The 23,527-nt window shown below is 41.0% G+C and overlaps 1 protein-coding gene across 5 annotated transcripts in view; it reads right to left on the bottom strand.

Annotated features, from left to right (window-relative positions):
* Window positions 1–3,300: 3,300 nt before the first annotated feature.
* pax5 (paired box 5) overlaps window positions 3,301–23,527 on the bottom strand; it is a 55,672-nt gene continuing 35,445 nt past the window's right edge. For 3 of the 5 annotated variants that reach the window (XM_046842897.1, XM_046842899.1, XM_046842898.1), the window contains exons 8-11: window positions 16,030–16,131; window positions 12,658–12,744; window positions 11,196–11,282; window positions 3,301–8,821 (exon numbers count right to left, since the gene is read on the bottom strand). In XM_046842897.1, coding sequence (XP_046698853.1) covers window positions 8,784–8,821; window positions 11,196–11,282; window positions 12,658–12,744; window positions 16,030–16,131 — 314 coding nt within the window. In that variant the 3' untranslated portion in view covers window positions 3,301–8,783. Of the gene's footprint in view, window positions 8,822–11,180; window positions 11,283–12,657; window positions 13,024–16,029; window positions 16,132–23,527 lie in introns of those variants that run through there. The other 2 variants (XM_046842900.1, XR_006924835.1) reach the window with 2 other exon arrangements.

Raw genomic sequence — 23,527 nt, 5'->3', positions numbered from 1 at the left:
AATCAGATGGTGAGGGTGTTTATGCTACACACCCCACGTGCCATTCTCAGAGTTAGAACCGTACTCTGTGTGTGTGTGTGTGTGTGTGTGTGTGTGTGTGTGTGTGTGTGTGTGTGTGTGTGTTCACCTGAACATTCAGTGCCGTCTTAATAAGACCTTCGCAATTACGTCCCTATTACACCCGGCGCCCGGTTGGTGCACACACACTCGGTGAGTGACGTTAATTTGCACGGCTTTCTGTCCCTCTAATGGCCGTTCCTTCTGCTCCCTTTCTCCTGGCGCCGAACGAGTGCAAATAAAACAGACACGAAAAATGGAAATGTCTTAATTATTTATCTAATCAGGCTTGAAGAGCGAGTTTAATAAGGGAAGGGGGCAATTTGTCGAACTTGGATGATTCATTTTAGTCCGCCGAGTAACTCTGGGTGCTGCTCAGAAGTTTGGAATGCAATTAACACGTTCTCTGTCTTTTTTTTTTTTTTCCCTTTTCTTTTTTTCGCGCGAGGGCAGCGATTGATAGGAAAACAATTTCTTATTTGTCAAAGCAAATAATTCACTCATGAACGAGACGAATCTGGCGGGAAGACGTTCGAGACTGCGGTCAAACACCAAAAACACCAAGCCGCTCATCTCCACATCTCAGCCTGCTTTAACTACACTTCAAAAACACTGGATGGAGAGTTTGTGGAGACCTGAGCATCTTTTTGAACATCCCATTCCACATTGAGTCTCCATATCCTGTTATAATAAGCTCCACTCTTCTGAGGAGATGTTCCACTAGATTTTGTGGAGGTTTGTGGATTTGTTCATTCACAGTTAAGTCAGGTTCTGATGTATTTGAGAAGGTGAGGATGTTCCTCAGGTGCGTAATGAATTCATTCCAAAAAGGTGTTTCGGAGCTCTAGAGCAGGAGATCTTCCACTCCAACCCATGTAAAGCAGATCTTCATGGATTGCCATGCTGGAACATCCAAAGACATCAGATACAATTGTGTGGTAACAGTTTGGAGAAGAACCACAATTGGCAGGAAAGGAAAGGTCTGGGACGTTCCTCAAGTCCAACAAACAGGAAGTTGCATCGTACGTAGGAAAAAGAAAAAAGTAACAAAAGAAAAGGAAAAAGTGTGTGATTCCTGTGGAATTTCATGGATTTCTACATAAATGTGACATAAAAAATCGCTCTGATCTTCATCTCCAAGTCAAAAGAACTGAAAATATGTTCTAAATACAGATACAAAAGAAATCTGATCTTTCAACGTTCAGTGGTGGTGGAATAAACAAGTGAACCCTCAGATCCTGTAGCTGTGAATCAGACCTGCGCATGGTTCAGGAGGAATTTCAGCCCATTCTTCCTGGAAGATCCTGGACTCCAGTTTGCTGAAAGGTTCACATACTTTTTCCGCCAGCACCAGAGGTTTTTATGGTTGTTCTCAAAAAAGATCAAAATCATTTTTGTGTTATTATTTGGTCGAGAAGTTCGGAGCACATTTGAGCAAAAATTCAATGTAGAAAACCATGAAGTTCCAAAAGGTACACACACTTTTTCTTGCCACTGTATACGTTGTGTTACTCGCATTCTTCATGGCCTTGAAGCCAGCGCTGGTTCCTTAAGGGTTCTCTGGGTGGTAATTGGTTCTAATGGGGTTCCTCTAATGGCTAACCTTCACTCTGAGTACTAAAGAGAACTAAAGAGGCTGGAAAAGCAGACACACACACACACACACACACACACACACACACACACGGTCCAATCCCTTTAGAGTCCTTTCTCATCATGAGTTTTGGCCGAGCCCCAAAGTGCACAGCAATCACAGTTTGCCACTGTCACCAAACTGGGCAGGAACCCAAGCATGGGAATTTCTCCTGCTAGTGCCACTGAGAAACCGGGCACTGACCCAAAGTATGTGTGTGTGTGTGTGTGTGTGTGTGTGTGTGTGTGTGTGATCGTAGTCCGGGCAAATGCCCAAATCTCAGCCCATTGCGATGTTGTATCCAGCTGGGCCGAAGCTGTTTTCCACGTGTGTGTCGTGTTGTCAGTGTGTCACTGCTTGTGCCCCATTATCACCCCCCTGTTCCGGCCTCCTGTGGACTGGGCCACCAGCCAAAAGAGATGGGTGGGCAGCTTCCATTCCCCCAGCACAGGGGGGCGATCTTAACCATATCCATGCTCAGGCTAGATGTCAATAAGTCTCACACACACACACACACACACACACACACACTTTAAGAGGAGACAGGGACTCGAGAAACACTGGAGAATACTGGATTTGAAATGACATTTGTAATTAGTCTTGCGTTCCCACGTCTTGAGTTTTGTCAGTGACGCCGTTCTGTGAAAAAGGAACGAAGATTTCATCTTTCACCTGATAAAACATCTGGTCTGGTTTTCGATCACTAACTGCTCTTATTTTCCCGCCTCTTACGGTCTATTAAAACAAATACGTGCAGCAAAACAGAGCAACACGCCTTCCTACGCTTCTTCACTGCTTCTCGCACGTTTAGAATCGAGATTCTTATAATAGATATCGATGTATTGCTGTTAGTGTTTTTGCATTTAAATAAACGGATTGTAATAAATAAAAATAAACGCTTTTAAGGTGTCACAGAACATCAACAATTTTTTAGAAATATATAAATTCTTTTTTTAATAAAAGTCATTAATAATTATTTCTCATTATCCTTGAAATGTTTTCCTTTTTTTTTAAATAATGCTTTGTTTATTCCTGTTACTTTCCTTGTATATACGTATATATATATATATATTTATAGGGAATTAAATACCCCAGGAAACATTAAAGTAGATAGATAGATAGATAGATAGATAGATAGATAGATAGATAGATAGATAGATAGATAGATAGATAGATAGATAGATAGATAGATAGATAGATATTAATATTAAATATTATTTTTATACATTCTCGAAACCTAAATGTCCTGTTTTCTTCCCAATGGCTGCACTGAATTCTGGGATATTAGACTATTAAACTCAAATCAAGTTGTTCATGAAAGTCATGCATTTTGAGTTGCTGTTTTGTTCACACTTATAAAATCAGTTTAAAAAAGATGCTGTTTTGGTTAATTGAGTGCAAAAAAACCCACAATATAAACAAACATCAATCCAAATGAAATCTTGAAAGAGAATAGTCCAACACAAAATCTGCAAATTTACATATTTATATATATTATAATAGCTAGTTAGTTAGATAGATAGTATAAATAGTATTAAATATATTGTCAAAAGTCATGTGACCTCCCGTGGGGCGTGAACCTGCTACAGAGACACGGTACAAGCGAAAAATGCCTGAACTTAAAAAAATTACCTTTATTTCGATGAACCAATAAAATTATGTCAAATATTTACAAATAATTACTTCTTCATTTCACATTACAGGTACATAAAATCAATAATGCACAAACACTCACTCGTCTGCATGTACAGTACACTTAGTAGCCTTATTTACCCCGGGACTGATTTCAAGGGGCTTCAGGACGAATGCCAGATCATTCGAATGGACACTTCGAACACAAAATAAACCCTGAATCTTCAAATCATAAGAATCATTATAACATTAGAAAGTGAGAAATGAAAAGAAGAAAAACAGTAGTATCAGTAATAATTATTTCAGGAACCATGGGCTGACTCGAAAACCGTATAATATATATATAAAACAAGGACAAATAAAAGAAGTGGTATGGTATCTTTGGCAAATTCTGTACCGCAGTAAATACATTCGAATATTAAAACGACACACAGCACACGCAGAGGGAAAAAAAACACACACAGAGATTTGTTCGTTTAACTACTATAGAAAATTCAATAAAAAACGGACACATTTCTTAAAGAAGCGATTCATCGTTTTTATATTCCTCCGTATTCTGATGGTATGTGAATTTGTCTGTCTGGGGTTTTTGTATGAGTATCTCTAGCTTTGGTGGATGCTACAGATATGTTTCAACATTGTGTTTTTTTTTAAAACCGATCGTCACGTTTTTCACATTTTTACCCCATTTCCCAGCACTGAATCTTTTTTTTAATTTCCATTTTTTTTTTTCACCTTATTAATTTTTTTTAAAAAATCAGTAAAAAAAATTCGTATCAATCCCACAGGAAAAGGAGGGAAAGGTCTATTAGGAAACAATTAAAGATGGAACTTCAGATTGTACACAGAAGGCCACGATAAGGTGGGTTTTTTTCTTTTACCGAGTTGATCTGCTGATTTTGTCGTGTTGGCGAGCGACGGTGGGACATTGGCAGCCTGTTGAGTTATTTTGTTACCATTAATAATTATTTAAAATCTCAAATGTCAAAGTTTTTTCCCGCACTGAATTCTGGGATACAAATCAGGGAAGATCTTCATGAAAGTCATGTATTTTGGGTTGCATTTTGGTTCCATTGATAAAATCAGTTTGAAAACAATCCTGTGCTGTTATCCGAGTGTCCAGTGGTGTTAATGTGACAAAACCGACAACAGAAACAAACATCAATCCAAATAAAATCTTGCGAGGGAACGCGGAATCTGCAAATCCTCGTCATCTTTACCGTTTTAGTTTAAAAGGTCTGTGTACGTTGCGTTCATTCGTGTTTTTTTATCTTTGATTTTTGTGACTTTGAGTTATTTGAGTTTGTGTTTCTCTTAAACAATCCAGATGTTAAATAACTGATCAATCATCAGCGTATATAATCCTTCAGAAGTTCATCTGGATCGCTAAAGCAACAAGAAAAGGACAGGAAATGGGAGTCTCTACTTCTCACATGTCCTTTTGCATTGATGAAAATCTTCAGACACTCACTTGTGAACACTACGAGGTCTTGTTTTGCCCCATTTCATGTTCTACAAGATTGTCTGTGGTCTCTAGTTGTTCTATTGTGTATCATAATATTCATCATTTATCATCAGGCTCCAGTGTGGACATTTGTACCTCCAATGACATTCCCTTTGACCTCCAGGTCGGGAATTCGGATGTTAGATTGGAAACATTGTGCACTTTTTATGGCACTGATTCCCTTTTTGTAGTCTGGAATGATGATCGTTGCACTTTGTTGTCTTGCTCAGAAACAATACAATACGTTTTTCACTCTTTTCTGCTTTGAATCTTAAAATAAATAAAAAAAACCCCAATGAACGCAAAGTAAACAGAACTCATACACAGTTTAAGGTTGAGATGTTTAAACTCCACCCTGACACACAATATACTGAAATTACTCTGAAGCGTTTGGCAATTTTTCGTCTAGTCCTTGCGAGAAGTTAGCGTCTGTACACAGCTGTGACGACGTTGTCGTTCTCATTACGAGTTTGTAAAAAGAACATTCTCCGATTTCTCTTTGTGTAACGTTCGACGTCATAGTAATAAAAATATCTCAATTTCAAACGCATTCTAAACGATCGAGGGCGCGACGGATTTGTCGGTGAGATTAGCATGAAAGGTGATGGCTAGCATCTCAGCATGATCTGACCGTAGCACTAAAAACACGTCCACTTACTCGACGTGACCATAAACCAAATCTTTTTTACAGATGTTGTTTAATATAAATATTGCTATGCTCAAATGTGTAATATAGAATAATAAAGAAACACTCGAATAGAATAGCCTTTTTCTCTTGGGCGGTACGTGAAAGCTTTTCCCCCCCGAATCCTATCGGGGGAATAGTTTGTACAGTAACGGGTTTAATCCTTGGGAAGTGGGTGAGGAAGGACTGATGAGATTAGCGAGACGTGGAGGAAAGCGAGAACGTCTTGGTTTTTGATGGCGCAGCAGGTTTTATCAACTCGTCCCTGTCAGGGTGGGGTAGAAGGGGTATGAGGCGGGGGCAGGGGGGTGGGGGGTGGGTTTGACGCGTGTTCTCGACCCGCCAGAGGACAAAAGGACTACATGTGTGTGTACACGGCGCGAGTTTGAAGGGGCTGACGTGAAGGGCAGGAACCGGTGCAGGAAGAGCCCACTCTGTGTTACTGTTCAGTGCCAGAGCTGTCAATCATCATCCTCTGAGCCAATGGGAGCGTATCTCTGTTTAACCAGGGGGGGTCAAGCCGATGTCAAGGCAGTCAGATAATAAAAAAAAAATGTAAAAAAATACAAATAAATAAAAAAATGGGGCGGGTCTTATGCAAGAACAGTGTGTTTAAGGCAATGTTTTTTTTTTTTTGTATTGTTTCTGTGCGAGTTTTAACATTTCAGCTCCGATTGCCTACGATTTCGTCAAACCGCAAAATAAAATCGTATGCTTTTCTAATTTAAGGTTTAAGGAGTACGTATGTTTTCACACACACACTAAAACAAAAATACAAAACGCAGCAATTTTTTTGACACGGAAAATTTTCTGTAACTGTTTTGCATAATCCGTCAAATCGGTCGCGTTCGAGTTACGGGTGAGGGGGCGGAGTTAAGATCTGTAAAAAAAAAAAAAACACTCCTCGCAGGTTTCTAAAAGAAAAGATTTCTAAGGATTTTATAAGTTCACGTGCACGTTTCTTTAAAATAAAAGCGATACAATTGAGTAGAAATCGTACAATTAGTTTTTTCTAGTGAAAACACCGCAGTGTTAAAGCGCGGTTACACGTTTCTTTACACTCGCGACAGCGACAGACTCGGCCTGCTTTTAGTTTGGTTTATTCCGTGTGTTCGGTGATTGATTAAATCGACTCTCTGATTTAAAGGTCTGCGTTCGTTTCCTTCAGCCTGGAACACACGTGTGGTCAGTGGCACTGATGGATCGGTTGATTGGGCGCGGTCCTACGACCTCGCGTTCGTCGTTTAGTGACGCGTGGTCATTCGGGATGACTCGATAGAAAAAAAGGTAAAGGCACTGTCCTCGATTTCAGCTGGTGTAGTTCAGGTTCATAATGCCTCAGACTCCAAAGGTTCAAAGGTCGCCAGGAGCGCTGTGGCGAGACGGCATCAAGGGTTTCTTTAGAGTTGCGCGACTTTGACGCGCAACTTAAGGTCTATGAACGAAAGTATCTCTAAAGCTACGTTACGGAACAAAACGTAAAAAAGTCAAAACTATCAGCGTCTTCTGTATTTATTTATATAGATATATATATATACTGTATATTCATAGATATAGCATTCTTTTTTTTTTTTTTTTTTTTGTCCTTCCACGTTTCACGTCAAAACTTTTGGTGTTGGTGACTAAATCTACAAACGTTCTCCACTCGGTAAAATGCTAACTCGGAGATGCACGGCGTATCCAAAAAACGAGAAGAAAGAAAAGGAGAGAAAAGGAGAGGCGGGAAAAACACAGCACGAACGCTAGCTAAATTAACGAAGTTTTTTTTTTGTTCTTTTTCTTCTCTCGTCCACTACAATCTACAGTTAGATAGGAACATTGGGATATGGGAAAAAAACGCTTGCGTGGAAGTAAAACGATTGACGTGTATTGTACATGTTTGACGCACACACACACACACACACACACACACACACACACACACACTCACACGGGGAAGGATTTAGTCATGATGCTGCTATGTACAGGTTGCGTTTGAGTTCGCTAAGGCCTTCACCACGGTTTTCATGCATTGTCTTGGCGCGGAACGAAAGAACAAGCAAATAAAAAAGAGACAGAGAGAGAAGGAGAGAGAGAGAGAGAGAGAGAGAGAGAGAGGCAATAATGTATCATTGAATGTCTACATGCTTTCTGTTCCAGACTGGATTTTAGAGGAAGTTCTGGAGACTAACATCACTTTCTCCATTAGAGGTTAGAAAAAAACCCCTAATAAATTTCAAGGTACGAGCGTTTTGTCGTTACGTTTCCTCACCAGGGAAAAATCCTTTCATTCTGTAAACGTAACCAGCATACGTTTTTATTTTTTTAAGGTAAATAGCATAACTTCCTGTTTTTGGAAGATAAAAAAAGGAACGTTTCTCCCTCACGGACCAGCTTTCAAATATTTGTACGTTTCGCTCTGAAATTAGCTGTAAGATTTTCACAGTTCCAAAATGGGCGTTGGCGAAAGAATTAATAAATAAACGTTCATGGTGCGTTAGAAAAATCATTTGTCCCTAAATGTCTAAAAAAACGATTTTATAGGAGCGAAAAAAAAAAAACTGTGAAATAAAAACTCTGTACGTATACATTTTTCATTTATTAAAAAACAAACAAACAAAAAAAAAAAAACGTCTCCTGCCAGAAATGGAACTCGTGTCTGCGGTAAACCTTTACACATACAAATTGTTTCTTTAATATATATGTCTCCATCATAAATAGCTTTAAATCTGACAAACGTACATATGGTACACGAGTTCTAAAGCGGTTATCTACACGGAGAAAGAGAGGAGGCCTCCCGCCTTTGTATAAAATCGCACGAGGATTCGCGGCGTAACGTGACGTTTTGACTCACGCAATAAAAGCGGAAAAAAGAATCGTTTTTTATAGCAATGTAACATTGGGGACGTCATCGTTTCATTGCTGTGGTACCAAAGAAATGGGTGCTAGTTAGTGTGAGGGGTTTAAATCTGGTATTAGTGTGTGTGTGTGTGTGTGTGTGTGTGTGTGTGTGTGTGTGTGTGTGTAGATATGTTTGGCCCAAGCAAAAGTTTCGAATGAAAGGATGCAGTGGGACAGATGTGGAAAAAGGATGTAGTCTCTCTCTTTCTCTCTCTATTTGTTTCTCCATCTTTCTTTTCTGTAGCTCTCCTTCCTCTCTCCGTCTCTCCTCCCCTCCTCTCAGTGGCGGTCGTAAGCGCTGGCTGTGGCCGTGGCTGCAGGTCCTGAACCCCGTGTGGCTGCGCCGTGTGTCTGGAGATCCTGCAGAACAATGACAGCGTCCACCGGTCAGGTTATTCAGCCAACAACCTCAGAAATGAAGAAACTGTATCTGATGAATTGAAAGAAAAATATATGTGGATGAGGATGAAGATGTGAGTCTGGTTCCTTTCCGGATTTCTTCCTCGTATTATCTCCACTAGTCACCTTGTGTGTGATAAATCTATGAATTTACATGTATGAATCTTAATGCAGTGTTGTTTAAAGCAGCTTTGTGATGAGCTTCATTGTTAAAAGTTTGCACTGTCGGCTAAATACATTTCGATTCTGGCAGTGGCGGATGAAGTACACAAAGCATGTATTTGAGTTAAAGTAGATCCATTCGGTAAAATGTGACTCCAGTAAAAGTAAAAGTCTCGCTTTGAACTTTTACTTAAGTAAAAATATAAAAGTTTTTGTCTTCAAATGTAATCAAGCATCCAAAGTACTGTAAATTATTATAACTATAATGTTTCTATTATCAGATTTATCACAAGACTCTTTACTTAATCACCTCCGTTTATGTGAAAAGACTCAAATGTGACTCTCAGCACACTGATCTATTAGTAGAATGATATTAATGACTCAAACACTGACTGATTTCTATTACAATGATCATGAGCACAAAACCTTCTTTTAAACTATTTCTAACTAAAAAACACTCGAATAAGGTCACGTGTGTTGTGGCGAGTTCAAGTCTGGAGTTTCTTCCAGCGTTTCTTCCTCCCTAAATGTTCTGCTGTCAAATAGACTTTAGCTGCATCACTGAAATGTGGCTGATGTGCACTGCGTTCACTCGTTTCTCGGTTCGAAAACGCACGTTTTTGCTCAAAACGTGAAATATTTCATATTTGCCTCAGTTTCTTGCCATCTTATTAAGTTTATTTGGGTTTGTGGGTCCATCAGCCCACAATCCATCAGTGGCTTCATTCAAACTTACAATGTTTTGCTGAGCACAAAATCTCCGAACAGTCAATGCACAACAGTTTTGCTCTGCCCTGCCTCACCCTGTCCCACCCCACACCATGTTCTTCTACACGAGTGTGTTCGAGCTCTGAATATGTTGCTCTGGTTTGTATCATATTATTCATCTTCTTCTTCTTTTAGCTTCTCCTGTATGTGTTCTCCACAGCGGATCATCCGTCTCCATTTCACTCTGTCCTCTCCATCTGCCTCTTTCAAACCAACCCCCTGCATGTCTTCCCTCACCACATTCATAAACCTCCTCCTCTGCCTTCCTCTTTTCCTCATTCTTCTGCTGATATACCCCATGAGGAAGAATCAGACATGACTAGAAAAGTCATGTGTCCCAATCATTTTCTACACTGATCAGGCATGACATTATGGCATTATAACATTATGAGCGGTGAAGTAAAGAACACTGATGATCTCTTCATCATGGCACCTGTTAGTGGGTGGATTTATTTATCAGACAAGTGAACATTTTGTCCTCGAAGTTGATGTTAGAAGCAGGAAAAATAGGCGAGCGTAAGGATTTGAGTTTGACAAATTGTGACGTCTAGACGTCTGGGTCAGAGCATCTCCAAAAACTGCAGCTCTTGTGAGATGTTAGTTAGTATCTATCAAAAGTGCTCCAATGAAGTAACAGTGGTGAACCGGTGACAGGGTCACGGGCAGCTAAGGCTCATTGACGCAAGTGGGGGGTGAAGGCTGGTCCGTGTGGTCCGATCCAACAGGCAAGCTCCTGTAGCTCAAACTGCTGAAGATGTTAATGCTGTGAATGCTCGAAGGGTCACGACTGTTTTAGCAGTAAAAGGGGACCAACACAATATCAGACAGTCGTAATGGTGTTAATATAATGCCTGATCAGTGTAATGCATGTGTCATTTAAAGATGGCCGTGTCGGAGAGGATGCTGACGCTCTACCCTTCTTACTCCATGACAGTATTCTTACTGAGAGTCATTATTCTGTGAAGGACAGAAAAAACCCATTTCCAGACGTGAAGCCAAACATATCCATCTCGATCAGTGTGTGCTGGCATTAAGTGCTGATGGACCTCTTAAAGATGAAAAGCCTTTAGTATCACACTGAGTTTGGAAAGAAACTGGCTGTTTTTCTCCATCAGACACAAATTAGGGGAGGGATGGGAGGACGACAAGAAAGGAGAGAAAGGAGAGGCTGGATGGATGACTGGATGAACGGATGGATGGACGGACAGATGGATGGAGCTCTGGTGTTTTACACAAATTTTACAATACTGAATAATGTTTATAGTAGTGTGTATGTTTTCTCTCACTAATAACTACCTTACTGTACTCACACAAACACAATTATTATGTGTCCTTTCAGCCTACAGAAACAGTAAAAAAAAAGCCATGTCTGGGTATTTTTCCACTCCTGAGGTTTGTTGAGTGTGTGTGTGTGTGTGTGTGTGTGTGTGTGTGTGTGTGTGTGTGTGTGTGTGGGTTGCTTGGTTTTATGGTACCTGCAGGTTGTGTGGTCTGGCTAGGGAAAAGGCCTGAAGAAGCTGCTCTTTCTGAGCCTAGAAGAGAACCGTACTCCTGCTGAAACACTGCAAACAGAACACACACACACACACACACACACACACACACACACACACACACAGACACAGAAAACCCTGTTAAAGCAAAAGTCACTTCCAGGGCCAGGTGTACATTTCTTTTTTCTGTACACTACACTTTATGTGGGACAATGTAGCTCAGTGGTTAGTGCACTGAACTTTCGAAGGTCACAAGTTTAAATACCACCACCACCACCAAGCTGCCACTACTGGGCCCTTGAGCAAGGCCCTTAACCCTCCCCTGCTCAGTTGTAAGTCGCTCTGGATAAGGGCGTCTGCCAAATGACATAAATGTAAATGTATAAAGCACTACATATGTTTAGACGGGGGGGTAAAAAGTTTTGCACAGACCCCACAAAACCTTTCTGTAACCTGTAACATCTCTGTCTGCTACCAGCGAGGTGATAGCTTAGTGGTAAGGCAATTTATTCTGTATCTGAAGGTCATGAGTTCAAATTCCAGCCACACATAGCTGGGCCCCTGGGCAAGGGCCTTAACCCCAGAGGTGCTCAGTTGTATGAATAAGATTAATATAAGTGGTTTTGGATAAGGGCATCTATTATATACCATAAATGTAAATGTTATGTCACTAAATAGATCCAGTTTGCAATGCAATGCTTCCTGGTTGATTCCTGAACTCCCCAATTTATGGTTGTCCAGTTTCTTCCCATTTACATTCATAGCATTCGACAAACGCCCTTATCCAAAGCAACTTCCATTTTTATCTCAGCTATAGGGTTAAGGGCCTTGCTCAAGGTCACAGGGGTGGCAGTTTGGTTTGGCTGGGATTTAAACTCATAACCTTCAGATCCAAATTCCACTAAAAACACTAAGCTACCACCTTTCTATTTGGTAGGTGAATAGCCAAGATCAATTGATAAAGTGTGAATTTGTATAGTGTCCCACCACCACCTTGTCCCAAGTGTTCCCAGAATAAGTTCCTGAATTTGGTGCAACTCTGAGCAGGATCTGGCATAGTCATGTCTACTGAGTAGATAGTCAGAGAATACAACATCTGCCCTCAGATTATTTTACTGTTCCTTATTTTAGTATAAGGAATGGACTTGCTTCAGGTCGAATTGCGGTTTAGAGCCTTGCTCAATGTCCCAGAGCTGGCAGCTTGATGGTGCTTGGAATAAAACTAGTACCCTTCTGGTCCAAGTCCAATGACTTAACCACTAAGCTCCCAAAAACCAGATAACCATTGATTACCCCTAGGGAGTCCCAAACCATGCTGGACTGGTTATAGTCCAGCACTGTTTGGTGATTCGGTTCAAACACACCTGATTAAATTCATCAGGTGCTAGATTCCAACCATCCAGGAAGTGTGTGTGTGTGAGGGTTAGTGGTGTGTGGTGTTTACCCAGCAAGCTCGGGTTGGCGAACCTCCACGACTCGTTGTACGTAGAATACTGCGGATGGGAGTATGGACTGCCCGAAAACTCGCCCCCTGCCATAGGAAACACAAAAGAAGGCCATGAGCGTCCGTGGTGGTAGTGTGTAAAACTCTGCGACTATCGAACGAGTGCAAGTGTCAATTTGCGATGGTTTTTCTCCTCCGTTGCTCCACTAGTTTCCTCTCTCTCATTCTGCCTCTCTAGGGAACTCTCTCCCTTCACTGACTGCCACAAGATTTCTTTTTCTCTCTCTTCCACCCTCCGTCTCAGGCTCTGTCGGTTCTGCCTGGCTGCATCCGTGGCCCCCCTTCCCACCACGTGTCAGCCCCCTGCTGAAAGAGAGCAAGAGCGAGACAGAAAAAGAGGCGTAAAAGTGATACACAGTGGAATAAAGTAGAGGATGAAGAGTAAAGAGATCCAGGGAGAGGGCAGTAATCGATTTCTCCCTCAAACTGATATTTACAGCGTTTTTATCAAGGACTTTTTTTGTTTTCCCCCTGCATCCTTGAGCTAAGTCATTATCATTGTAAAGTTTAAAAAAAAAGCTATACTGAAGATGCTCGTCTTTTAATTAAGACCAAGGGAATAAAGGTACATGGTGTAGAAATGGCATAAGCCTAGGTAACAAGATGTAACTCAGAAGTCGTTTTTTGTGAGCTATGTCTCTGATGAATTTTCGTCACTCTTTCTTGTCGAACCTTATGCTAATTATTTTTAATCACTCTCTCTTGTTCTTTTACTTTGGGTGGATAGGAGGCGCATCGAGTGACAGGGTCCCCGGTTTGCTTTTGAGCTTGAATTATTGCTAATACTCTCCAAGTCAGTAGATTTGCTCAGGATTCTCTGATCTCTCACCTTAAGGGTTTGTTTGTGTTTCTTTGGTTTTTCTCCTCAAGGGTTTGCTCAGGGTTCTTTGGTTTCTCTCTTCGAAGGGTTTGCTTGGGGTTGTCTAGTATCTTTCTTCAAAGGTTTGCTTAGGGTTTTCTGGTTTTCTCCTCAAGGGTTTGCTCAGGGTTCTTTGGTTTCCTCCTCAAAAAACTGACAGGTTGGTAAACTGGCTACAATAAATTGCTCTGGGTTTTGAATCCATCTGTACCCAGAGTTCCCAGGATTTGGAGACCAGATCCTTAAAGACCCTGACCAGAATGAATAGTTACCAAAGATGAATAATCAGAGGCCTATTAGTTCATTGGAGCAGCATGTCAATAGCAAAAAAAAAAAAAAAAAACACACAGAAGGGGCAGGGCATGTCATGTTCCAACTACAGTTACTGTAGTCAGTGAAGACTGGGTTGAGGGGACCCTCAGCTTGACAGCTTGACAAGTGCAAGAGGAGCAGCATCGAGGTGAAAATGTCAACATGGGTGGAGCCTCTAGCAGACAGAACCTAGAACCTACTTTACAATAGTATCTCAGGAAGGTAGAACAGGCAGCAACGTTCATGAAATTAAGAAATGAGTCAGAATTATGGGATAGATGGCGACCTGATATCTCTTGTCACTTACTCCTCCGAGAGAAAATCTCCCTTCTCTGGCGCCATTGAAAAAGATGAGAGCATTAGCCTCTCATTAACTTTGTATAATCAAGTTACTACAACTTGCCACGTTTCCGCACAGTGTATTTCAGATACATTTCCGACAGCTCTATCAACTATTGCACCTATAGTGGGAGTTAGCATTTGCATTAGTATTTTTCAAGTCCATTGGTTTATGCTTTCTGCAATATTGTAAGGTATTTTTCGAATCCCCCCAAAAATAGTGATATCCTTCTGTCTTTTGTTTTGCCTACAGTTCGGTCTTTATACATTATGGCTCCCATTTTCCTCAGGTTCTACTTATGATAGAGTTAGCTTTAGCATAAGTACTAGCTTTGGATATGTGGTACAAATGGCATTTATTCCTTTTATATTATATTCCTTTTACATATTATTCCTTATTCACTCTCTATAGAAATAGAAACAGAATTTGGAGTATCAGATTGCACATGATTGGGATTAGCTTTAGCACTGGTCAAGTGTTGTTGTTGTTACTGATTAAACATTCCTCGAAACTGTTTAAAAAAAGTTTTGAAGGATGCTCAGATTCTTTTGTAAATAAGTGAGTATTTACAACAGGTTGGTCCTGACCCTTTATAAAGTCCTTTTTCTTTAGGTTCCACTCAGGTTCCACACATGCTGGAGTAGCTTTAGTTTAATGGTACCTTCATTCCAGAGCTTCATTGACATCCATGTTAAATATTCCTACAGTTTTGCCCTGACACAGAATGTATACTATAGAAACATCTTATCTAGTTTTACATGATGGAGTAAACATGTTACTGCTGTTAGCATTGGTCAATTGGCTAGTTTTTCTACAGTTTAGCCCTGATTTGTAGTGCTTTTTCCTTTAGTTCTGCCTGTGACCACCTGGAAACTTTATTTTTAGCTTTGATAAACATGACACACTCCCAGTATATTTTTCTGATGGTATTGATGGAGCGGTTGTCATGCCATGGGGAAAGTTTTGAAGTAAACACAAGCTTTGCCAAAAACTTTTAGTCAGCATTAAGTGGCATTTTAGCTTGAGATACACTCTTCAACATCTACAAGTGTGTCATCTTCTTCTTGTTAATGAGACCAGTTTTGGAGTAGTTAATGAGTCAGGCCACTGACAGACAGCAGGGTGACACTGTTGCTCTAAATATAATACACTTTCCCTGTGTCTGAGTGTCAGGCTAAATCTCTGCGGGTTTGTAAATCTGTGTTGGCCGTGAAGTCGGCGGCAGGCGGAACCATAAGCAAAGCTGGAGGAAAAGAACAGAGTGCGCGGGAGAATGGATGAATGAATTAGTCAAGGGTCAGCGATGATTCTCATTAAAAACAAATTACTGATGTTGAGAGGGGACAGCTGTGAGACTGGGGCCTAATGGCCCTTCCGTCCTGGCTCAGAACTCAAATACTCCCCCCTTCGTTTTTAAACTGTCCGTCACCCTCCGCCCCCCTCCCTCCTTAACGTCCCAGAACCCCCTGGGAGCGCTGTCAACCTGGCAGACAGGAAGTGGCAAAGACATGCGCACCTCCCACAGGGACCTCGGCAGAAATAATGCAGGGGTGAAAAGGAGAGATAAAGAAAGCGGACAGCAGAGACTGTTGGTGTATAGTGAAATCAAACAAAGATATTCTTGGTAAGGATTTAATGCTATAAGACTCCGCTATTAGAACGCATTTGGGTTATTTGATAAGTCGTGAGATGTTACAGTACCATCAGGGACCGGAAGAAGACCAATGCCTTGGAACAATTCACCCACAGTAAACCTGAAATCTTGTGAGGAAAAAAAATCTGGGGGGGTGTTAATGCTCACCAGGCACCATTCCTGTGAGCGACGGGGCCGAGTAGCTGCCCTGGCCGGCCGGGGGTACATGAGGAGGGTAACCTGGAAGTGTGGTGCTGCCTAGATCACGACCTGGAAGAAAGAAAATAATCCTGTGTGAGGAGCCTGAGAAAATGGTACCTTCCTAAAAAGTATTAGAGAAACTTATTTGTAGAAATTGTGGTGGTGCAACCTGTCAAAGCATCATATTGCTATGCAAAGGTAGACGCAGGGTGTATTTAAGACTCTAGCTTTTAAAGGAGGCACCGTTTTGTTTGTAAACGAATGTAAACAAATAGACATGGAACGCAATCAAGTTAGCACTAGCTAGTGACTGAAGCTAACATTTTAGCTAAAGTTTGACTTGTTAGCAATGCTGAATACGTGAAGCCCATCAAAAAATAAACCCACCAAAGTATAGAAACTGTCTGCGATAATAATGATAAAATGATTCAGCAACATCTTCGCAACTTCCTACAGTCTTGCGTGCGACGGTAGCATACTTCCAGGCCGAGCGAACTGAACAACGGGGTTCCAAACACCACTTCCTGAAGTGCTTCATTCTTCTTATACTACAGCGATTTATTATTTATTTATTTATTTATGATGTTTAGGAAAAAAACCCTGGAGATTCCTTCCATATTTGTCTTTCTTTGTTAGATAAGAGTGTGTTTTGCTCATTTTTAACATGGTTTAATGTAAACGTGTTGTTACTATAGAAACCGTAACGTGTCCAAAACCTATTAAAGACTCATGATTTGAATTAGAGGCGGATTTGCGGTCCGAGCTGCTGTAAGATATTTATCAGAATCAATCATCCCGAACATCTGAAAATATCCGTGTGTGTGTGTGTGTGTGTGTGTGTGTGTCATAATGACATGTTACATGGATTAGGTGACCCCCGTGTGGTTAAGAATTTCCCTTTTCTCTTAGCATTGTCGCTCGGCAGCAGCTGAGATTGTGTCTCTGTATCCATAATGGCGCAATTAAACACACAAACACACACTGATGTGTGACAGAGGCTGGATTTCTGTTGTGTAGATATTTTGTATAGTTACACATTTGCTATTTGTATAGTTACTTAATGCTGACCTTTTTTTTTTGGCCCAATTTTTTCGCTAAAACATCTAGAAATAATGTATAGTGTGTGTGTGTGTGTGTGTGTGTGTGTGTGTGTGTGTGTGTGTGTGTGTAATAGTGTGCAGAAAAATGTGCCATGTGTTTAACTGAAGAGTTTTTCCCAGACCACTTACAGTTTGTTCATGATGTCAAGCATTTTAGAAGAGTAGCCGTTTTTATCGACCAAGAAATTTTCAGACTAAAGAAACTGATAACGAAGGTCAAAATGGAAAACTGGGATGAAGACCGATAAAGTGTGTGGTGTGTTTGACTTTTTTTTATGATGTGTTTGTTCTATTTAAATTTTTTTTTTTTTTAACGGGATCCACATTGCGAGTTTGAATATAAATGGACATTTTAAATGGGAGCCTTTAAACAGAATTTGAGGTGATTTTAACTGTACAGCAGAAAATATAGACAGAAACCATGCAGAACCTCAGACAGCTTCCCGTAAGCACCTATGGGAGATGGTGGAGGCCCACGATCTCTGTGACATATGAAGAAATCTAAATAAGAAACAGAGACAGTACACGTGGGCCCACTGCAGAGACAACACGCTCTCCTGGGCGAGATTAGACCGCTTTACTTTTACAAAGTGTTATTTTTCCAGTAGGCATCTCAGACCACTGCATTGTACAGTGCACCAACTGGCATTTTAACACCGCACTTTTAGAAGATGCTAATTTTAGAGAGTCTTTAATTTTTATATGGAATTGTTTTAAACTGGAGAAGGCAGCTTTTAACTCCCTACAGCAGTGGTGGGATGTAACTAAAGCACAAATCAAAGAATTCTGTCAACAGTCACAAGAGACATCGCCAGATCTCTGAAAGCTCTGAAGATAGAGACGGTGAAACTCCAGCATTTGGAGGCCACAGGAAATCAAGGGTATATTGAAGTCCTTACAATTAAAAAAAGCCAAAATGAACGACCTGCTGGACACTACAGCACAGGGGGCGCTGATCTGCTCGCGATTTAAAAGCGCTACTGAGATGGATGCTCCTTTTAAGTTCTTCTTCAATTTAGAATAAAAGAATGGACAGAAAAGATTCATACACGCCCAGAATCAGGGGATCGCGTTTTAGAGCCCACTGAAATTCTCCAGCAGACAGTCAGCTTTTATTCTGAGCTGTATAGCTCAGGTAGTGAATAAGAGCTTCCTTAAGGACCTGCCTAAGCTCTCAGAGTCAGTGGCAGAGAGTTGGACAGGGAGATGACTCTCGAGCTTTAGAAGGCTCTCCAGGGTATGGGGAATGGGTGGGTGCAAGGAGTAGAGGGTCTCCCTGTTGAGTTCTTCAAGGTTTTCTGGGCAACATGTGCTGGAGGTCCTACAGGACAGTCTGAAAGGGTGGTCAGCTGACCCTGCTGCCAAAGAAGGGAGACCTGACTCACCTGAAGAACTGGTGTCAATACTGTGCACTGACTGCAAGCTGCTCTCAAAAGCATTAGCCTCGAGACTGACGAAGGTGATGGAGCAGATCATTCACCATGACCAGACATACTGTGTGCCTGGCAGGTCGAAATTTGGGCTTGAAGACTGGTCTGATTTTCACAGACCAAGAAAATGCTTTTGACCGGGTTGAGCATGAATACTTGTGGAAGGTGCTGAAAAGCTTTGGGTTCAACTCTGGTTTCATAGCAATGATCAGGGTGTTGTACAGTGAGATTGCGAGTGTACTAAAGGTTATTGGTGGTTTATGTGCCCCTTTTAGCGTGTACAGAAGTATAAAACAAGGCTGTTTACTGTCAGGAATGCTGTACACTCCAGCAATCAAACCTCTTTTAATCACCCTGAGAAATCGACTTTCTGGTTTTAATATTCCACACACTAATGCGTCACTTTACCTGTCAGAGTACTCAGATGACCTGGCTGTAATGGTGGGATCCCAGTCTGAGGTGAATGTTTTAATTGATGTTTTAAAAAACGCTGAGTTTTTTTCATCAGTGAAAGTTAACTAGGCAAAAAGTGAAGCAGTTTTAGTTGGGGAGTGGGGAGGAGTTGTCTTTTACTGTCAATACACTGGCTGCTGGAGAAGCCCCTGGTCTACGTGAGTCGTCTGGACATCTCCAATGCGACCACACTGCGCATCGCTAACCAGCTCCTACATTACTGGAGGTCCACACTAACAGCAGAGGAGCGTGTTTAGCTGAAGGATTATGAAATCTCTCTCTCTCTCTCTCTCTCTCTCTCTCTCTCTCTCTAGACAGACGGACGGACGGACGGACGGACGGACAGACAGACAGACAGACAGACAGATAGATAGACAGAGGATATTTCATAAAACTCTCTGTCTGTCGGACTCTCTCTTTCTGCCTCTGTGTGTGTGTGTGTGTGTGTGTGTGTGTCTATCGCTGTATTAGGATACATGACAGCTCTGTCAGACTGAATCATGTGCTTGAGTGCAGCTCTGTGCTGAAGACTAGAGGCCATTCATCATCATAAACACTGCTTCACACACCCACCATCGATCCCACTCAACACACACACACACACACACACACACACACACACACTGCACAGATACTGCACAGATACAGTTGGCCACACAGAGGGAGACGTCTGACAAAGAAAAAGTATAAAAGGTTCTACAGAATGGAGAGGATAAGGATATGTTTGGAATAAGAATAATAATAATAATACGTGGATTTCTGGATAAATGTAGCAAATCTGAAGAACTTGTAAAATTAGTATTGATCACACCCCACTCTGTATCATTAAAGTTGCCGCTGCCACTGCTGGGCCCTTGACAAAGGCCCTTAGCCCATAACTGTTCAGCTGTATTACTGAGGTAACTGTATGTTGCTCTGAATGAGAGCATCTGCCAAATGCCATAAATGTAAAAGTGCCAAAAGTATTAATTTAAACAGGGCTTTTACACTGTTCGAACTTGAACAGTATCTGATTAGGGCACAGGACACCCCTGAAAACTACATATTTCTGCTCTCTTAAATAAACCTGAGTGAAATTTCGGTCAGAAAAAAGCCAGTTCACTGAAAGGCCGTGAAAGACACGCATTTGCTTCTGATGCCATTAAATTTTTTCTTCTGACAACTGTAGAACCGCAAATTATTGATCCTTGGTCTTGTGAGCCGAGAGAAAACAAGTAAACAAGTTGGTGGGTGAGACTAATGTCTCATATCAGTGTTTAGAAGGACATGCAGATTAATATTAGACACTCAAAGCACTTTTGTGCGTCGCTCTGGATAAGGACCGTCTGCTAAATGCCGCAAATGTAAATGTAATAGCGTAGTGAATATTTGGCTATGTAACCAACTATTTATTCACTATTTATTTACTAATCTAACTTTGTTTCTACCTCGACAGCAGAAGGTTAGCTTATGTACCATATCTGTCTTATTGAATCACATAGAAATCATCTTTCTGAAGAACCACTAGGAAATAGGGAGGGGAAAAATACAGAACAAGAAATGTAGAATAGAGGACAGGATGGATAGACACATCTTGGCTCTCGTCCTGTCTCTGGGGCTGGCATGTTGGACAATTTTTGCAAGTGTGCTGCGACAGAGAGACATTAGCGAAGACCGGGTACTAATCCACTCTGGGTCAGTGGACAGGGCGAACAAGGGAGAGGGAAAGAAATAGAGAGAGAGAGAGAGAGAGAGAGAGAGAGATGGAGGGTGAAGTCAGACAGGGCCGCGTCCTCTGAGAGCAACTGTCAACCGGAGGAAGAGGCCGAGTAGAGAGAGGAAGGAAGAAACGAATTCGTTTCTCCACAGCCCGGGCCAAAGGAGTCGGATCTGACAAGCTTCTGTGTCGTATTCGTTCTTCTGTCTCTATCCGCAAATCTGCGTGAGTCTGATTCCGAACCCGGGGACATGACGTGATAAATTGGATCGGGACGCATTTTTTCCAGGAATCAATCTACTTTAATATCCTTGATTCCGGCTAATCCACCACAATGCTAATGAAACATCAAATACAATGTTCTGTAGCAACCGTTTGTTTTAGACATCAAAGCTACTAACTGCTGCTAACAAGCAAACAAAATGTTACAGACGATATTTCCAGTACATTTCAACATCAATCCATTGTAGTAAAGTTTATAATCCATAAATCCATAACCTTTATAGTTATTTTTTTATTTGGCACTATTCCGTCACGTGCTGTGAAATTCTGAATTCTGATTGGTCGGAAAAATGTTCGAGGTGATCGCCAACATTCGAAAGCAACAGACTGAAATGTGTAATTGCTCATATGGTGAAATTGTTCTTAAGAAGACTTTTGTGTATCTTGCGCAAAAAAATGTAAAGAGTCTCAGTTTGTCATGAGATGTAAATTACGGGAAGTGGTAGCTCAGTGGGTTACTTTATTTCCCTGTAATGTAGACGTAAGAAGTTTAAAATCCTTTTACTTGCTTTATGGACATTTTCGCAGCATTAAATGAATGCAATTAGAAATGGATAAAAAATCTCTTGACAAAATGCTGTAGGAATTATGGATTGTAAAATCTTCAGATCGGCGCATCGATTTTAAAAAGTGTGCATGGGATATATATGAATCGCGATTTGAGTCGGTAAAAAAATGATTTATTTATATTTGATTATTCGTAGATGCGCTATATTATTATTATTATTATTATTATTTAGAAAGGGAATGATCATTTGTGACCGATATTTGATATGTGGATCGATTTCTCTTTTCACGCTTCCTCGTGAATATGACGCATCGCAACACTACGGAGACCGAGGCGTGTCCTGAGAGTCACATAGAATACAGATTAACATGGCAGAGGTAGAGCTGTAACTCCCTGCATACACAACAGGGAAAGAACATCTGGTTTTATCTTTTTTCTTTATGCACTACAGACGCCTGTTTGTGAAGGAGCCGTGCGTTAGAATCCGGAGGCTCTTGAGTAAATTGATGATTTGCTGTCTGTCTGATTCAAAGAAATAAAAGTGAATCCAAACCGTTTGGAAAAGCATCTGTAGCTGCTTCATATGAATCTGTAATGTGTCGTATTGTAATGTAGAGGCATGCTGAAATACAGATGCAAACCTGTTTTCTTTCCCTCTAGGGGACATTACTGAGGCAAAAACACACACACACACACACACACACACACACACACACACACACACACACACACACACACACACACACACACAAATAGACAGTTTTTGATCTTCTTGAATGGTTGAATCCCCTAAACCATGATTCCCTGTCCAAGGGGCACTTAATTAGCGCTGTCTCATTCAGTGTAAGGGGAAGCAGGAGCGTGTGTGTGTGTGTGTGTGTGTGTGTGTGTTCTAATTACAGGTCTCGATCCTTTTTGTCTGTCCCGTGAGAGACTCTTAAATCTGAATCTCAATCACGGAACAGCATCTAACAGGTCTGAGACCATTCGAGTGCTAATGCTGGACGAATGCTGGAGGAAACCCATGAGGTTCAGTTCTACACCTGCTGTGGGTTAGTGTGCTCAAGGTTTAGTGCTTTTCGTTCTGTACCTACAGTCAGGAAATAGCCAACAGTGTCGGTGTCATTAATTAGACGCTTTTTATTTTTAGAATGTTTTTGGAAGGATCTTCCGTGCACACGGCATGCACTTTTCCGGTTTCGCGGCACGCACGTCCGGTTCGGCGGCCATCTTGCTGTCTTTCCCATGCCTAGGGACAGCAAAGACTTCTATAATCCAGATTATCTCACCAGCATCCTATAGTCCCTGGGATTATTCTTGCCACCCTGCCTGCTCTGGATCCTGTACCTGTTCTTGTTCTTGATCCTGATCCTGACAGTTTTTTCTTATAGTGTCATAATGTATCTATACGCCTGGTTTTTATGCTTTTTTTCCCAAGCGTTTATTTCGTTTCCATCAAAAGAGCAAAAGAGCGAGATGATTTCAGTGTAAGAAAAACATCTAAAATAATTGTAATATTTGTTTGATGTATATGTATATGTATGATGTGATGTGATTGTGGTGTGATTATAATGTGGTTATGGTGTTATTATGATGGGTTAATCTGGAATATGGCAGGATTATGGTGAGATTATAGTGTGGTTATGATGTGATTATGGGAAGGTTATAATGATATTATGGTGTAATTATTGTGGGATTATGATGTCATTTTGGTGGGATTATCATGTAATTATAGTGTGATTATGGTGGATTTATGGTGTGATAATGGGGAAATTATGATCGGATTATGGTGGGATTGTCATGTGATAATGGGGAAATATGTGGTTATGGGGTGGTTATGATGTGACTATAGTGGTATTATGGTGGGATTATGGTGTGGTTATAGTGTGGTTATGATGTTATTATGGTGGGATTATTGTGGGATTATGAGGTGATTATGATGTTATTATGGTGGGATTATTGTGGGATTATGAGGTGATTATGATGTTATTATGGT

The sequence above is a fragment of the Silurus meridionalis genome, chromosome 28 (genome assembly GCF_014805685.1).
Source record: "Silurus meridionalis isolate SWU-2019-XX chromosome 28, ASM1480568v1, whole genome shotgun sequence".
NCBI lineage: Eukaryota > Metazoa > Chordata > Actinopteri > Siluriformes > Siluridae > Silurus > Silurus meridionalis.
Note: the sequence above shows the minus strand (reverse complement) of the source record. Positions and strands in the feature narration are given on the sequence as shown.